Source organism: Solanum stenotomum, chromosome 8, assembly GCF_019186545.1.
Source record: "Solanum stenotomum isolate F172 chromosome 8, ASM1918654v1, whole genome shotgun sequence".
In the NCBI taxonomy this organism is placed as follows: Eukaryota; Viridiplantae; Streptophyta; class Magnoliopsida; order Solanales; family Solanaceae; genus Solanum; species Solanum stenotomum.
Genome location: NC_064289.1, coordinates 28,594,728 through 28,610,365, shown reverse-complemented (window position 1 = coordinate 28,610,365; position 15,638 = coordinate 28,594,728). Strand labels below are relative to the sequence as shown.

General features: G+C 34.7%; 1 protein-coding gene across 1 annotated transcript; it reads right to left on the bottom strand.

The window, feature by feature from the left end:
• Positions 1-12,328: 12,328 nt before the first annotated feature.
• Positions 12,329-12,973, bottom strand: LOC125873682 (uncharacterized). Its single transcript, XM_049554558.1, has 2 exons — positions 12,488-12,973; positions 12,329-12,427 (listed from the first exon to the last, which is right to left on the bottom strand). The coding sequence occupies exons 1-2, from the start codon at positions 12,971-12,973 to the stop codon at positions 12,329-12,331; spliced, it is 585 nt and encodes a 194-aa protein (XP_049410515.1).
• Positions 12,974-15,638: the final 2,665 nt, after the last annotated feature.

Below are 15,638 nucleotides of genomic sequence, written 5' to 3'. Positions count from 1 at the left end.
CATCTGTTTGTGCTTTTATTTTAACAAATTCAGAAAACTAAGTTTCCAGTTTTTACAGCATCATAAAACAACTATATCAAACCACCAGAAACTTACATAAAAAGTGTTCCCTAAAGAAAATTCACATACAACAAGTTGTTGTTTACTTACCACAAAAATTAACAAGTTAACAGAACTAGTAGTGTAATGTTAGAATGAAAAGAAGAACTACATTTTTATCTAATATTGCGTCGGATTAACCAGAAAACAACAGAGAGCAAGGGAAGGGGGAAAGTCTAGCTTATGTCGGTTTCACTAAGTTTCATATATCAAACAGTTAAACAAAAATAAACAAAACAATATGACGGAATGATATCTGTTTATTGAGATTTTAGAATATGTCATGTTTAATGTACATCAACCCATATACAATTTCATTACTCTATTATGTAAAAAATCTGGAATACATTAGAAAAAAAAAATACAGACATTTGTTTCAGTCTCTTCTTTAAATACAGGTATTTTGTTACTTTTCTTTGCACCATACACATTGTTTTGTTATGTTTCTTTGTATGTAAGCACTGAAATAGTAGAAAAATTATCTTTTGATTTTCAAAAGTAACTTTCGATTTTAGAAACAAAGGAAACTAGAGTTAAAAACCTAGACCCATTTCTTCAATCACACCATCAACCCCAAAGAAATTTCTCCATAGAATCAAAAGGGAAAGCTTTAAGATCTAAAATTATCAAATAACTACAAATAGAAAATATTTTTACCCATAACAAGAAAAGAAAAAATAGATCCTTCAAAAAGATAAATAAAAAATTCAAAGAGTAGTACAGATAATAATAGTGACCATTGTTACCCTAAATAAAAAATATCAGAAAAAAGATGATGAAGAGTGCTGCAGATGAACCAGAGATGAAATAACTATAAAATTTTAGATAATAATAAACACTATTGTTACCTTTTGATGAACCAACAACAATGAAATTGATTTTCCTTAGAGTAACGAGCAACAACAAGCAGCAAAGAGGAAGATGAGCTCGAATTTCCTTCCCAAAGAGCAACGACCGATGATTTTGGCAAAGTTCTATTCCCACAGAAGGCGCTGCTATGTATGTGTATTTAGTGTGGAGAGTGAGTGATTTAATTTGTGTGAGTGAGATTTGTGCCCTAAAATTTTTTTAATATAAGATAGCGACGAAAAATTCCGTCGCTATGAAATTCCATCTCTATGTATCACACTATAGTTTAAAAAGAAAGGTAGTCACAATAAAAAATTTAATAGCAAAAAACTCAATAAAATTAGCGACAAAAGATCCGTCGTTGATTCCGTCACTAACACTTAAATGTAGCGACGGATTTAAGTTTATCGCGATTTCCGTCGGTAATTATCTAATTTAATAGGCAAAATAAAGGCGCCAAACTTTAGCGCCTAAATTTAGTGATGGATTTTAGTTTTTGTCGCTATTCCGTCTCTATTTTAGGTCCCAATATTTTATTCGATAATTTAGCGACCAATTTATTTTTCCGTAGCTGATCCGTCGGTATTTAGCGACAGAATATTGTTTGTCGCTATAATCGATCGCTAAATGCTGTTTTTTTTGTAGTGCATGTAAACCTTGAGAAGTCATCAACAATTACGAATACATATCATTTACCTTCAATGTTGATTGTTCGAGTAGGACCAAATAGATCCATGTGAAGGAGCTGAAGGGGTTTAGATTTACTTACAATATCTTTTCCTTTAAAGGATGAATGAGTCTACTTACCCAATTGACATGCGTCACAAATATGATTTTTCTCAAACTTTAGTTTTGTCAGACCAATGACTAGTTCAAGTCTAGAAAGCTTCTCGAGGGCATTCATATTTGTGTGTCCAAGATTTCGATGCCATACCCAAGGATCACTTGAAACTGAAGTAAGACATGTAAGAGATGGAAAATCAAATTATTTAAGACATATATATTATTAACTCGATCTCCGATGAGAGTTAACTTTTTCTCAGGGTGTTTGATGATGCAGCTAGTTGTATTGAAAGTAACTTGAAATCCAACATCACATAGTTGACTAATGCTGAGGAGATTATGTTTGAGTCCCTCAACCAGATACACTTCGACTAGATCACATGATGAACTAAGAGTAATTGTCCCAACTCCGGTTACTTCTCCTTTAGAATTGTCTCCAAATCGGACACATCCTCCATCAATTCATTTTATAGTTTTGAATTTTTCTTTCTTTCCTCACATATGTTTGGAGAATCCACTATCAAGTACCCACATTCCTTTTCGGTAGGTTTTCTTGGATTGCTCCTGCAAAACAATAAGATTAGTTTCTTTTAGGTACCCAAGTATTTATGGTTCCTTGATGATTAGTAACTTTTGGTCTCCACATACACTTTCTAGAAGAATATTTTCTACAATTAAAAGATTTATGACCAAGATCACCACAAGTGTAGCAAGTAATTTAACAGAAGTTTTAGGAAAATAATAAGTAGAGATAGATCTATTTGATCTATTGGAACTATGATTAGGAGAGTTTCTCCTATAAAACGTAGTTCTGTTAGATCGGACAGAACTATGGCTGGGAGATTTTCTGATGATATTCAGCTGCATTTTTACTTCCTCCAGCTCTTCTATTAGTAAGTCGACTTGAATGTTACTTGCTTCGAGAAGAATCTGCCAGTCTTTCTTTTCTTGAGCAAGTTTATTGTATTCGTCAATAACTTTCTGTAATTCATCAACAACCATGTCCAAAGAGTTTTGTAATTCATTACAATTAGGACAGTCAAAAGGTCTTACCTCACTTGTTTCACCTAGTGTCATGAAACATAGGTTGTCCATTTCATCATGATCATCGTCGGTTGTTTCTCCTTGATCCCATGCTCTGAAAATTTTTGGATCTTCGTTTCTTCGATTGTTTCTTCTTCTCCATTCTGGACAGTTTTGTTTAATGTGTCCTGGTTTTCCACAATAGTAACATCGATCATCATTTCTTTTGAAATCATTGTTCCTAAAGTCCTGTTAAGGTCTCTGTCTTCTTTGTCTAAGCATTTGTCTCACTCCTCGATTTATAAGAGCCATTCCTTCGTCTTGATTTTCATCGGCTTCTTCTCCAATAAAAGATGTCTCGGCTGTGAATGCCATAATATTTTTTTATCATCTTTGTTGTACTTGTTAATATGGTTCTATTCATAAGCCATCAAGTTGCCTCGAAGTTCACCATACGTTATTTTCTGTAGATCTCCATTTTCAAGAATGACAGCTTTAGTTTCTCAAGCTTTGTGAAGACTTATAACAAGTTTTCTAACTTGTAATCCATTTGAATACACCATTCCAAGTGATTTGAGTTCGCACACAATTTTACTGATCTTGAGAACACTGTTTCTATGTTTTCATCTTCGGCCATTTTGAACAGTTCATATTCATTTACCAGTGAACTGATCCGAGCTTCATTTACCTTGGTGGTTCCTTCATAAGTCACTTCTATCTTGTTTCACATTTCTTTCGCAGTTTCACATGTCGATATCTTGTCATATTCAGCTCCACTCACTGCACAATATAGCAAACTTATAGCTCTAGCATTAGTTTGAGTTACCTCATGTTGTTTTTTTTGTGATATCGAATGATTTAGGATCAAATGGCTTCTCAGTGCCATATCTTTTAATCAATCCAGGAATACGCTTTGGGCCCTTTTTGATCACTATCCATGCTTGATGATCATTTGAAGAGACAAAGATTCTGAATCTATCTTTCCAGTAAGAGTAATGTTGTCCATTGAAGTATGGTGGTCGATGTGAAGAATGTCTGTCTTCAAGTAGAGCACTAAGAATCTGATAGTGTGTCATTGGATCTTTGCTCACGTATGGTTAAACACGTAAATTGTTAGACCTGCTCTAATACCAATTGAAAATCAAGAAAGGGGGGGGGGGTGAATTAAAATTTCCTTTAGTTGACTTTCTGTAATGGTCAGTCGACTCACCTGCACGTTAGTAGAATAGATAAACAGTAAAACTAATTTGCAGTAAGTAAAAACACAGAGAGTTTTTATGTCGATTCGGAACACCGATGTGGTGCCTACATCCAGTTCCCTTGGGTTTCAAGGGTTTCCTTTAGAGCTTTGAAGTGAACTTCGGATATACAAGTTTCTGTAAATTGATCTTTTCTGATATGCAAATCAGATGTTCTACCTTGACACTTCCTCTACTTGTAAACCTGCGCTCAATCTTTCTTTTTCTTTTCTTTTCAATTATCTCACTCAGTGATTACAAAGCTTTATGAAAGATAAAATAAGATTGCACTATAAGCTCAAGTGAAGTTGTGTACTTCATAACTAAGACCAAAAAAGGTTTATATAGATGTGGATGGTTGCTGCTCTATTTCGGAAACCCAAGGGAGTTGTAAATCAAGGATCCTTAAGATGATTCCTTGATTTTATTTTAATTGATTTGTTGAATCATGTCCATATCAGATATGTGCATGATTAAATCAATTCCTTCCTTTGTTAGATGATCTTCCTTGAATCTTGGCTGATCTTCAATCCCTTCCCTAATTCTTGGCTGATGTATTCTTCCTTGAATCTTGGCCGATCTTCTTCCATGAATCTTGGTTGATTCATTTACATATATTTTATTTCCTTCTTCAACTGTTTGTACTTCATGACTTGAGATCTCTTGCCTTCCATGTATTACTTCACGAATCCTGACTAGGATCCTGACTGTCGTAAGCTTCTTCTCTGTATTGTTTTCCATAATGTCTTCATGATTCCCAGGTTATTTTGTGTTGATTCCTGCGAGTTGACATTATTCAGAATATAACAAGTCAACAGTCCACACATAGCATATACCATGGAACCTCCTCCTGAATAGACCATGTCACCACATCTATAAATAGTTTGTAATCAATCCTACCTTTGTGATGAAATGTAAAAAAATGTCGTAGCTAACGTGTATGAAAAAGAGGGTTTTATTTGTTGAATGAAAAGTCAAATTTTTTCTGCAGTTTTGGACTTAACATTTTATTCAGAGTCTATTAAATTATACAATGTTATCGTGTAGAAGCGAATGCATGATATTGAATGGAGGATTCTCAGGAATCCAACAACTTTTACCTCAACCCTATATTTATATTGAAAATTCATTAAATTTAGTTGGAACCCATATATAACTAAATAGAGAAATTGAATTAGTGGAAAAGTAGAAACTATCATGCTTGATATGGATTCAGTTCCCCTTGGAGTGAGGCAAGCTAGAGAAGAAGATTCAAAACTAAATCATAACTAATAATTCAATTGCAAAATGGATTTATTAGCGTATTGATTGTGTGTGTTATGATTTACTCATTTTCCTTAATTGTTTGGTCGTTAACCCATTAAGAGTTATAAATTTTAAAAATGTACATCTTTATATTATAATATGTTGCATGAACTGTTAAGGGAAACTATTTGAGATGCGAAAAGAAAGATTTCTTTTTTATGACTTGCACTTATCGTTCCCGGCCCAGAAAAGTGATCGACCAGGGCAGGGCCCTATTGATAAATGAAAGCAAGGTTAGGACCGCATATAAATATAATAGGGGAAAGACATTTTATTCCCTAGAAGTTTGTCCGGTTATAAAATCCAGAACTCTTGATGAAGAAATCTGATGAGATTAAATTAAGAATCAAGAATAAAAGAAAAAGTATAGGTTAAGATCTTTGAGCTTATAAGGAGCTTTGTAGAATCTTTTTTTGGTCATAGTACCTTTTCTGTGAGCTTTGGGATAAGGCAACCACCCTTCTACTTCTATATTGTATCGTTCATTTTGCTTCTTAAGGTTAATGTATTCGAATAAAATAATATATATATATATATATATATATATATATGGTACATGACTTTATTTAAAATAATAAAAAAAAGGGTTGCATAAAGTATTTGCTTGCATCAATTTTTAATCTATTACTTGATGTTCAATATGAAAACTGAAACTATTTGATATTTCTATATCTAATATTTTGTTACCAAAAAAAGGAAGATTTTCACGTATGTATAGACTCTCACATGGTTAACTAGTTTATTAGTCTCACAAGGCCTTGGACTTATTATTGATGCATTGGTTATGGACCGAACAATAAGATAATACATTTTTTCATGTACATATTGTTGTGACGTAAATGCAACTTTGAATTTGTATGTTGAAGATTCTCCAACAATTAGTAAGTAGGGATTGGAAATAAATTAATATGAATTGTTGCTAATGCTTGTGTCTTATAGGTTCCTAGGATATGTTGCTCTTATGAACATTGGTTTTTGATAACGCTTAACTACACTTCATCCGATTCTAAGTGTAGGCAGTCTCTAACAAGTATAAACCCTACTAAGAGTTGGAGTCGATCCCACAAGGAGTGATACGGTAAAGAATTCAATTACAAAGTAGAATGGTGTTCTAATCGTTTGTAGTTGTAGACATTTTCGCAACAATAAAGTAAATGACAAGGGTTTGACAATTAATGTCAAATGGGGAGATTTGGGTGAATAATTAACAACTACAAATAATCGGGAGTAAACAAGTAGAGAGAATTTCTCGAGAGTGATAAATTGAATGCCAATTTCGCTAAATGGGTGATTATTATTTACTAAAATTCATTGAACTTCAGTGGGTAGGTTAGGCTTTAGGTGCAACCATCATTTCTCAATCAACTATCACGAATCAAGCGAGTTCTTTCGCACCTCAACAAGCACAACACATAAAAACAACCCAATTCCTTAATCAATCTACTTTTCAAGCTAGATTTGTAGGATTGCATTCGAACCCAATTTCTCAAGCTAAATCCGCAACAACACAATCATCAACTAAAAGTCTTAACTCTAGAACTCCTTTCTCAAGCAAGCTTAGAGAACTGAACTAGAATTGTATTTGCAACTACAATTCATCAGTTAAAACTCAAATTATTAATTGAACCCACTTCAAATAAATAATAAAGTTAGTAAATACCAACCCCCATAAGCTAATTGAAACATTCAACTACATAATCACATCCCCAAGAATGGGGTTTTTAGCCAAACATAATAAAGAACAAGAAATCGTTATCAACTATAATTTCCATCATGTTGGGCAACAATCCACAAGTCTCTAAATGCTCAAATTGAAGCTAAAAATCAAACAAACCCTAAGTCTCTACTCAAAAAGTGTAAGAACAGTGTTTAGAATGTTTAGGATCAAAACCCCAGAACTGGACAATGTGGGGGCTCCTTTTCTTCTTTTGAAAATTGCATTTATACGTTCCCAAAATTTCAGCATTGGAGTCACTCGGTGGAGTAAGTCGGTCTTCGCTGACTTGGTCGGCGATACGCCGAATTCTCCTTCCCATCGTCTTCTTGGCTTGGTCTTTCACCATCTCTTTTATGTGACTTTACGCGATCGAGATCGATATCGTTGATCCATTCAGAACGTCGCCAAACCATCAATGTTCTCGCCAAGTTGGTCTTGTCCATGGGCTGGCCTGTTGGAACTTTGGGCAAGCTAGAGGTCCACTCGGCGACTCGCCGAGTTACTTTGACGAGTACCAGCCTTGCTTTCCTTCAACTTCTTCAGCTTTTTCGCTCATTTTTGCCCCGTAATGTCCTTGCCTTGCTCTTTTGACTTCATTGCTGCAAATTAGCATTTTAACGTCAGTTTAAAGCATAAAATAGGCATTGAGGACACTAAAACTTTGAATAGTAAGCCCTAAATGAGTCGAAATTCACGACTCATCAACACCCCCAACTTAAACTTTTGTTTGTCCTCAAGTAAAACACAAGATCAATCAATTCAACATAGATGTATACAAACAGTGCTACTTGAGACTCAACATGAATGCATGCGAGGTTCAAACTACCCATGTAATGTTCAATTGTGCACTACAACTTTCAAACTGTGACTAGTCATCATCAAATAGAGGTCAACCTCACAATGATTGCTTCAAATGCAAATTAAAGCTCAACATAAGTATTTGAATGCCCTCGCATCAAGAATGACTCCATGCCCACACATAGCTCATCAAAATTTAAGAATTAAGGAATCAAAATCAACTCTCACACTCTAAAAGATAAACACATGCATGATTCTACCCATAGGTTTGCCCGTATTTTTCAATCAACATGACATTCAGCTCAATCAAGATCACTAAGGTCTTTCAAGGCTTGTAACGGGGTTGAGGGTAAATGTATGATTATTTTGGCTTAGTGACTTCTACCTTCATAAAACATGGCTTGCATTTCACTTCCTTTCCTTTTCTTTCACTTTTCTTGATTTTCACAATCCACCATAAGTTCTTTCAAGCACAAATAGTCTTATATGACTCATTGGACACCCCTTTTCTTTTATCCATGGACAAGTTTCATTGCAACATTCCTTTTCAATCATTTTTTTTCTTTTGCTTTTATTTTCTTTTGTTGTATGGAGAAATTCCATATTTTTCAACACAATCCTCAAGGGTAAATTTTTCAAAAACTTTTTCACAAACTTCTGGACTTTCCTCATTTTTCACCACACCCCCAACTTAGGCTTTTAGCCATGGCTATTCAAACTGACCAATGCTTCATGAAGGTTTTAGGTGGGAAGGAAAGAGGTAAAATTTGTTCATGTTTCATATAAAGAAAAGGTTAGGCTCAAATGGTGCCAAGCTAGGTTCACACTCTCACAAGGTGGTCACAAAGAGGTATAATAGCAATTTGGTCACTCTCCAAAATTTGTGCCTAAGAGCATCCCTATCATTCACCTACATTAGTCAATTAGACCAACAGGGCAAGTTCTAGGTATCACCAAGCACATATTTCAAGAAAATCTCACCACACACGGCATTCAACACAATCGTCAATCAAGATTCTACAAATTTAGCTCGTGTGCAACGATCATCACAAGACTCATTTCAACAATCGACTAGTCAGAATGAGATGCTAAGAGTTCACACATGACTTATGCAACTAAATTTTTTCCTCATTGGAATTGCACAAACATATCGTTCAATCAAGAGAATTATTCAAGTCATCAGTATTGATCGCAATCGATACTCAAATATGCAAGAGAATAACCACACATTTACAAACACAAAAATCAAGAGGCAAATTTTAATTCGGATAAAAAACCAACATTCATGATCAACTCAACAAAATACCCCAACTTAACTTATGCAGTGCCCTCAATGCAAATATAACTACTGCAACTAGCAAAACAGAAGAGTAATGATCACTAAATGAAAAGATTAGAGTAGGAGAAACTCTTCAATTCATGCCCAGTCGGCGAGAAGTTGCCAGATACGCCGAACCATTCGGTGAGTCACCGAGCTGAAGATGGCTCGTCGAAACTTACAGAAAGATGACTCTCCAGTTTGAGCAAAAAAGCGAGCTCAGCCGGCTCGCTGACTGGTTCTGTGAAGCACCAAAAAGTCATGTATCTCGCCAAATTTTCCAAAACAAGTCCCAAAGAAGGCCTTAAAATAGACGATCAGAAGGCCTGATTGGCGATTCGCCGAAAGGGTCAGTCCACCACCCATTTGGCATTATGTCAAAAATGAGGATATCAACCTACACATTCAACAAACGTTATTCAAAAAAGGACCAAAACCTGGATTGCCTCCCAAGAAGTTCCTTATTTAGCATTGTGGCATGACGTGGAAACGCTCCCAAAACTATTAATAGAAAGTCGACCGCGTGGAATCGAAGAATTACAAATGACCTTACAAAAAGAATTTAATTGTGTAAACCAAATCTCAAGCATCTTCCAAATACACCACTTTAATTACCGAGATATCAAGACATTCTCCAAAATAAAGCTCCAAGCATTGCCCATTTACTTTAAATATCGATCCTTCTTTGCTTTCAACCTCAATTGCCCCATTTGTGAACACTCGAGGGACCTTAAACGGGCCTGATCACTTTGATTTGAGTTTACCCAAGAAGAGTCTCAAACGAGAGTTAAAAAGAAAACAAGATCACCAACTTTAAACTCTCGTCGGAGGATTTTTGCATCGTTCCATTTATTCATTTTCTCCTTATAAATGGTTGAACTCTCATACTTCCTCAGCTGAAACTCTTCCAATTCATGGAGTTGATTGACTTTACCTTTTGAAGCATCTTCCAATTCAGGTTTAACGTCTTCAATGCCCATAGTACCTTGTGTTCAAGCTCGATTTGCAAGTGATAGGACTTTCCAAATACCAATCGGTATGGTTACATGCCAACTGGAGTCTTGAAAGTAGTATGGTACTCCAGAGAGCATCATCTCCGAGACCAGTCAGTCCGATTTGCATTGACCTTTTTTGCCATAATTCCCTTGATTTCTCTATTTGATATTTCAACTTGGCCACTTATTTGTGGATGATAGGGGGTTGCAACTTTATGCTTAACTCCACATTTTCTCAACAACGAAGTAAACAACCGTTTGCAAAAATGAGACCCTTCATCATTGATAATAGCACGTGGGGTACCAAACCTTGCGAAAATATATCGCTTCAAGAATTGCACAACACTCTTTCCTTCATTGTTGGGAAAAGCTACAGTTTCTACCCATTTTGAGACGTAATCAATTGCCACCAATATATACTTTTTTTCGAAAGAGCTCACAAATGGTCCCATGAAGTTGATTCCCCAAACATCAAAGAATTCTACCTCTAGGATGGGATTAAGAGGTAACTCATGCTTTCTTGATACTCCTCCTTTATTTTGGAATTGAATACATTGTTTAACGAGAGAATGAGCATCTTAGTATAGTGATGACCAATAATATCCAATTTGAAGCACTTTGGCGGTTGTGCACACCCCGCTATGATGTCCACCAATTGGCATAGCGTGGCAAGCATCGAGAATTGCATTTATTTCCACTTCCGGTACACACCTTCTAATTATATGATCTGCACATTCCCTGAATAGCTACATTCAAGGTTTTACTAGAATAGTAAACCATGTGGAATAGCTTGCCTTTTCATTAACCAAGAACAACTCCCAACGCAACACCACTAGCGTCACACATGAATTTGAACGAAATACTCTAATTGGGGCAACAATGATCAGAGTTGACACTAGTTTTTCTTTCAAGCACAAAAATGTTTTTAAGCAAGCTTCATCAAAGTTAAAGGTAGATTACTTCTCTAGTAACTTACAAAGAGTGTGAGCTACCTTGGAAAAATCTTTTATAAACCGCCTTTAAAAACCCGCATGGCCTAGAAAAATCCAGACACCTTTTAACGTAATAGGAAGAGGTACTTTGGCAATGAATTCAACTTTAGCTTGATCCACTTGAATTCCTTCTCCTAAAATTTTATGCCCCAAAACAATACCTTTTTATAAACCGCCTGTAAAAACCCGAATGGCCTAGAAAAATCCAGATTCCTTTTAACGTAATAGGAGGAGGTACTTTGGCAACGAATTCAACTTTAGCTTGATCCACTTGAATTCCTTTTCCTAAAATTTTATGCCCCAAAACAATACCCTTTTTCACCCTGAAATGACATTTTTCCCAAAATTGGTTTCAACGCACCTTTGTAGCACTTTCCCAAGGTGTTCAAGACATGCTTCAAATGAATCACCCACAATCGAAAAATCATGCATAAAGACCTCCATTGAGTCTTCAACCATATCTGCGAAAATAGAAAGCATACATCATTGGAAAGTTGTCGGAGCATTGCACAACCCAAAAGGAATTCTCTTGAAAGTAAATGTTCCATAAGGACATGTAAAAGTTGTTTTCTCTTGATCTTCCGGTGCAATAGGAATATGGTTGTACCCGGAATAACCATCTAAAAAGCAATACCATTCACTCCATGTAAGCCTATCAAGCATTTGATCCATAAACGAGATAGGAAAATGGTCTTTCTCAGTCCATATATTCAATTTCCGGTAGTCTATACATACACGCCACCCGGTAACCTATCTTAGAGGCACAAGTTCCCCTTTTACATTTGGAACTACCGTAATTACTCTTTTTATTTTGTACACATTGCACGGACTCATCCATTTGCTATCCGCAATGGGGTATACCACACCCGCATCAAGCCACTTGATGATTTATTTCTTCACCACTTCTTGCATCAGTGAGTTTAGCCTCCTTTGATTCTCAGTGCTTGGTTTACATTCACTATCAAATTGGATTTAATGAGTGCAAATTCCGGGGGAATCCCCAAAAGATCAGCAATTGTCCATCCGATGGCTTTAATGTATCGTTACAGCACATCAACAAGTAATTTTACTTGCCATTCAAGCAAGTCAGCGGCAATGATGACGTGCAAGGTGTTATTTTCCCCTAAAAATACATACCGAAGGTGGGATGGGAGAACTTTCAAATCAAGCTTTGGTGGCTCTTCGATGGATGGTTTAGCGGGGGGACTTTCTCAATTTTTAAGATCAATGTCGAGCTTCAATGGGTTCTTTGAGTCAGAACCCAAACCCGATAGAGCATCCACAACTTCATCATAACCTTGAACTTCCTCCTATTCATGATTTGAAAGGATGATAGTTAGAGGTTCCCCCACACAAAACACCTCACTTACACTAGTCATTGCCTCATCAATCACATCAATGGTTGAAACTACATGAATGTCACTCGGTTGCTTCATCGATTTACACACATTGAAAGTAACCTCCTCATCATTTACTCGAAATTTCATTTCACCACTTTCAACATCCAGAAGGACTCTTCCGGTAGCCAAAAACGGCCTACTTAATATAATAGGTACCTCAGTGTTAATCTCACAATCCAAAATAACAAAGTAGGCCAAAAAAATGAACCTATCAACTTTCACCAAAATATCATAAAGGATGCCAACGTAATGCTTAATAGATCGATCAACCATGAGGAGACGCATTGTTGTAAATTTAAGTTTGCCCAGCCCAAGTTGTTTGAAAATGGCATACGACACCAAGTTAATACTTGCCCCCAAGTCACAGAAAGCTTTGGCAAATTGAAGCATCCCAATAGTACATGAAATAGTAAATGCCTCTGGATCAACTTTCTTGATAACCACATTGCTTGTCATGATGACATACAACTTAATGAAAAAATGTACTCTCTCCATTTCAAAAAGAATGACTACCTTTCCTTTTTAGTTTGTTTAAAAAAGAATGATCTCTTTTCTTTTTTGGTAACATTTTACTTTCACCTTTCCACGTGACATGTTTAACACCACAAGATTAAAGGGCAATTTTGTACATTTGACAAGATTCAAAAGTCTTCTTCGTTTTCTTAAACTTCGCGTCAAGTCAAACTAAGTCGCTTTTTTTTAAACGGAGGGAATATTAATTTTTATTATCAAACTTAACTAGAAAAAAAATATTTAAAAAATTATGTGGGATGTGGAGCGGATCTATGTGGGGCGGTGTTGAAAAAAAAAGTTATGCGGAGCGGATTAAAATTTTTATGGGTTAAGCTCAACCCTCCCCGCCGCGCGCCATTGTCATCCCTTAATTAGGCACTCTGGTGGTCATTGTATATATTGAATACCAAACCGTAATTCATTGTGTTCGGTTTGGTTCTACGTATGAGCCGATCGTTTTTTCCTAAAGGCATGATGGCTAAACTATTGCTGAACTTTTGTATTGACTAAGAATTTCCAGAGTGTTAACAACAATATATTCAATTGAGTTCCTTCATTAAAAGCTTGGAATCACTTACAAATGTGGGATATAGCAGTTAACTGATGTGACTAGCCTCATTTGTTTGCACTTAATGTAGGTCAGAATCTTAATCATTCAGATTCAGTCTATTAAGTGTGTTTGGTTTTTAGATCTGAATCTTAATCATTCAGTCCATTTGTTTTTTTTTCAAGAAGCCTCTTAATGGATCTGAAAAGGTCTGGATGGATCAGATCTGCAGGAAAGTCTTAACACTATTCAGACTTATTTAATAAGTTATAAAATAATATTATATCGCCTCTCTCTGTCTTTGCGTGACCTTTGCTCTCACAACTACAAACTTTCTTCCTCTCTTTTCTCAATCAAACACCAAATTTTTCCTCTTGAACTGGTAAGTTTTCATAATTTTTACAAGTATTTTTTTATATTAATAATTTTCTTAGGGTGTATTGATGTTTGTCAAGAACACTTGTTGCAATAATATTTTTAGTATATTGATGTTCATCAAGGTTTTTGAGTGAAAAAATTCTATTCATAATTAAAAATAATAAGTATGTGTACATATTTGAAGTCTCTTATTAGAATTTTGTATTAGGCCAATAATTTTATTGAGACTCTTTGATCATCAAATCTGTTTGTGAGATAACACTAATATATTATTGTTGTTGAATTAGTTGGTGACAAAGATAATGGAGCGCTCTATAATTCTCCATCCCAATCTTCAGTTTTAGCTGGAAAAAAAAGTTTTGGGGAAGAAATTTTTTTTTGTAGGGGTGTACAAAATCGAACCGAAAATCGAGTCAAACCGAAAAAAACCCAACTACTGATTTGGTTTGACTTGGTTTGGTATTGAAAAAAAAAACCCAACTATATTTGGGTTGGTTTGGTTTTACTTAAAAAAAACCAACCCCAGACCAAACCAACCCGACATTATATATATAATTTTAAAATTTTATTTTATACATAAAAATATTTACATAATTTTTAAATATTTCTTATACTTTTTCATAGTTTTTATCTTTTGATATATTATTTCAAGTTTGAAACTCAGAATTTTGAATGGTCCAATATAGATTATAGTCCACAAATGTTGGTAATTATAATAAAACTTAAATCAAAATCAAATTAATACTAATGCAAAAAAGAAATCAATTTAACACTAAGAATGAAAATAATATTGAAAATTTATTTTTTTAGTTTCACATTGATTTAGACAATTAAAATACATAATCTAATTTTAATTTCCTTTAATATTTAGTCATGTAACTAATACTTATTAAACTTATTTTAGTATGAATTAGTACTTTTAAATTATGATCATTGTCATTATGACTTGTTAATTTGCAATATTTGTTTTACGCGATTTCATTATTATTTTCTTTGTTGGATATTTTAGTGTCATTAATCATATCATATTTTATGTTTTTTTTAAGAAACACCTTAGATAGTCGTATTTCAGTAGGACCAAATAAATATTTGAAGTACAAATAAATTATATGTTTGTATGAATACTTTATCGGAAAAACCCGAAACAACTCGAAAATTCGAAAAATCCGAAAAATCCAAAAAAACCCAAGGTTGAAAAACTTGAGTTTTATTGGTTTGGTTTATAAATTTAAAAATCCGACACAAATGGTTTTGTTTGATATTTGAAAAATTCGAACCAACCCGGCCACGTACACCCCTACTTTTTCGTCTGAATTGGAAATTGATGAGAAAATGATTACTACTCTGGAGTTATTAATTAAAAAAATAGTGCACCTGCGTTTGAAGAATATATGGAAAAATTAGATGGACTTGGATGGGAAGAGTCATTATACCAGTACATGTGTTAGTATATTTTGTGAAAGTGTCCACTACAAAAAAGCATGAATGGCGTTAGAGTTTCACAAGTTAGAGAATTGGATTAAGGTTATTAGAAAAAAGATAAGAATTCTTTAGTTTTTTCTAATTAGCCAAAATATATGTTAGGCGCTGATAATGTGATACCGTATTTATTATTTTTCAACTAGTATTTATCATACTTATTGAACTTTTTGATATTAAATTGTGCCTACAAAATATATTTTT

Bases quoted from the DNA above. Each gene is read 5' to 3' on its own strand.
- LOC125873682 (XM_049554558.1), bottom strand. From the start codon at position 12,973: ATGACAAGCAATGTGGTTATCAAGAAAGTTGATCCAGAGGCATTTACT. The intron at 12,428-12,487 runs GTAAGTGAGGTG...AATCATGAATAG, and splicing joins TTGATGAGGCAATGACTAGT to GAGGAAGTTCAAGGTTATGA.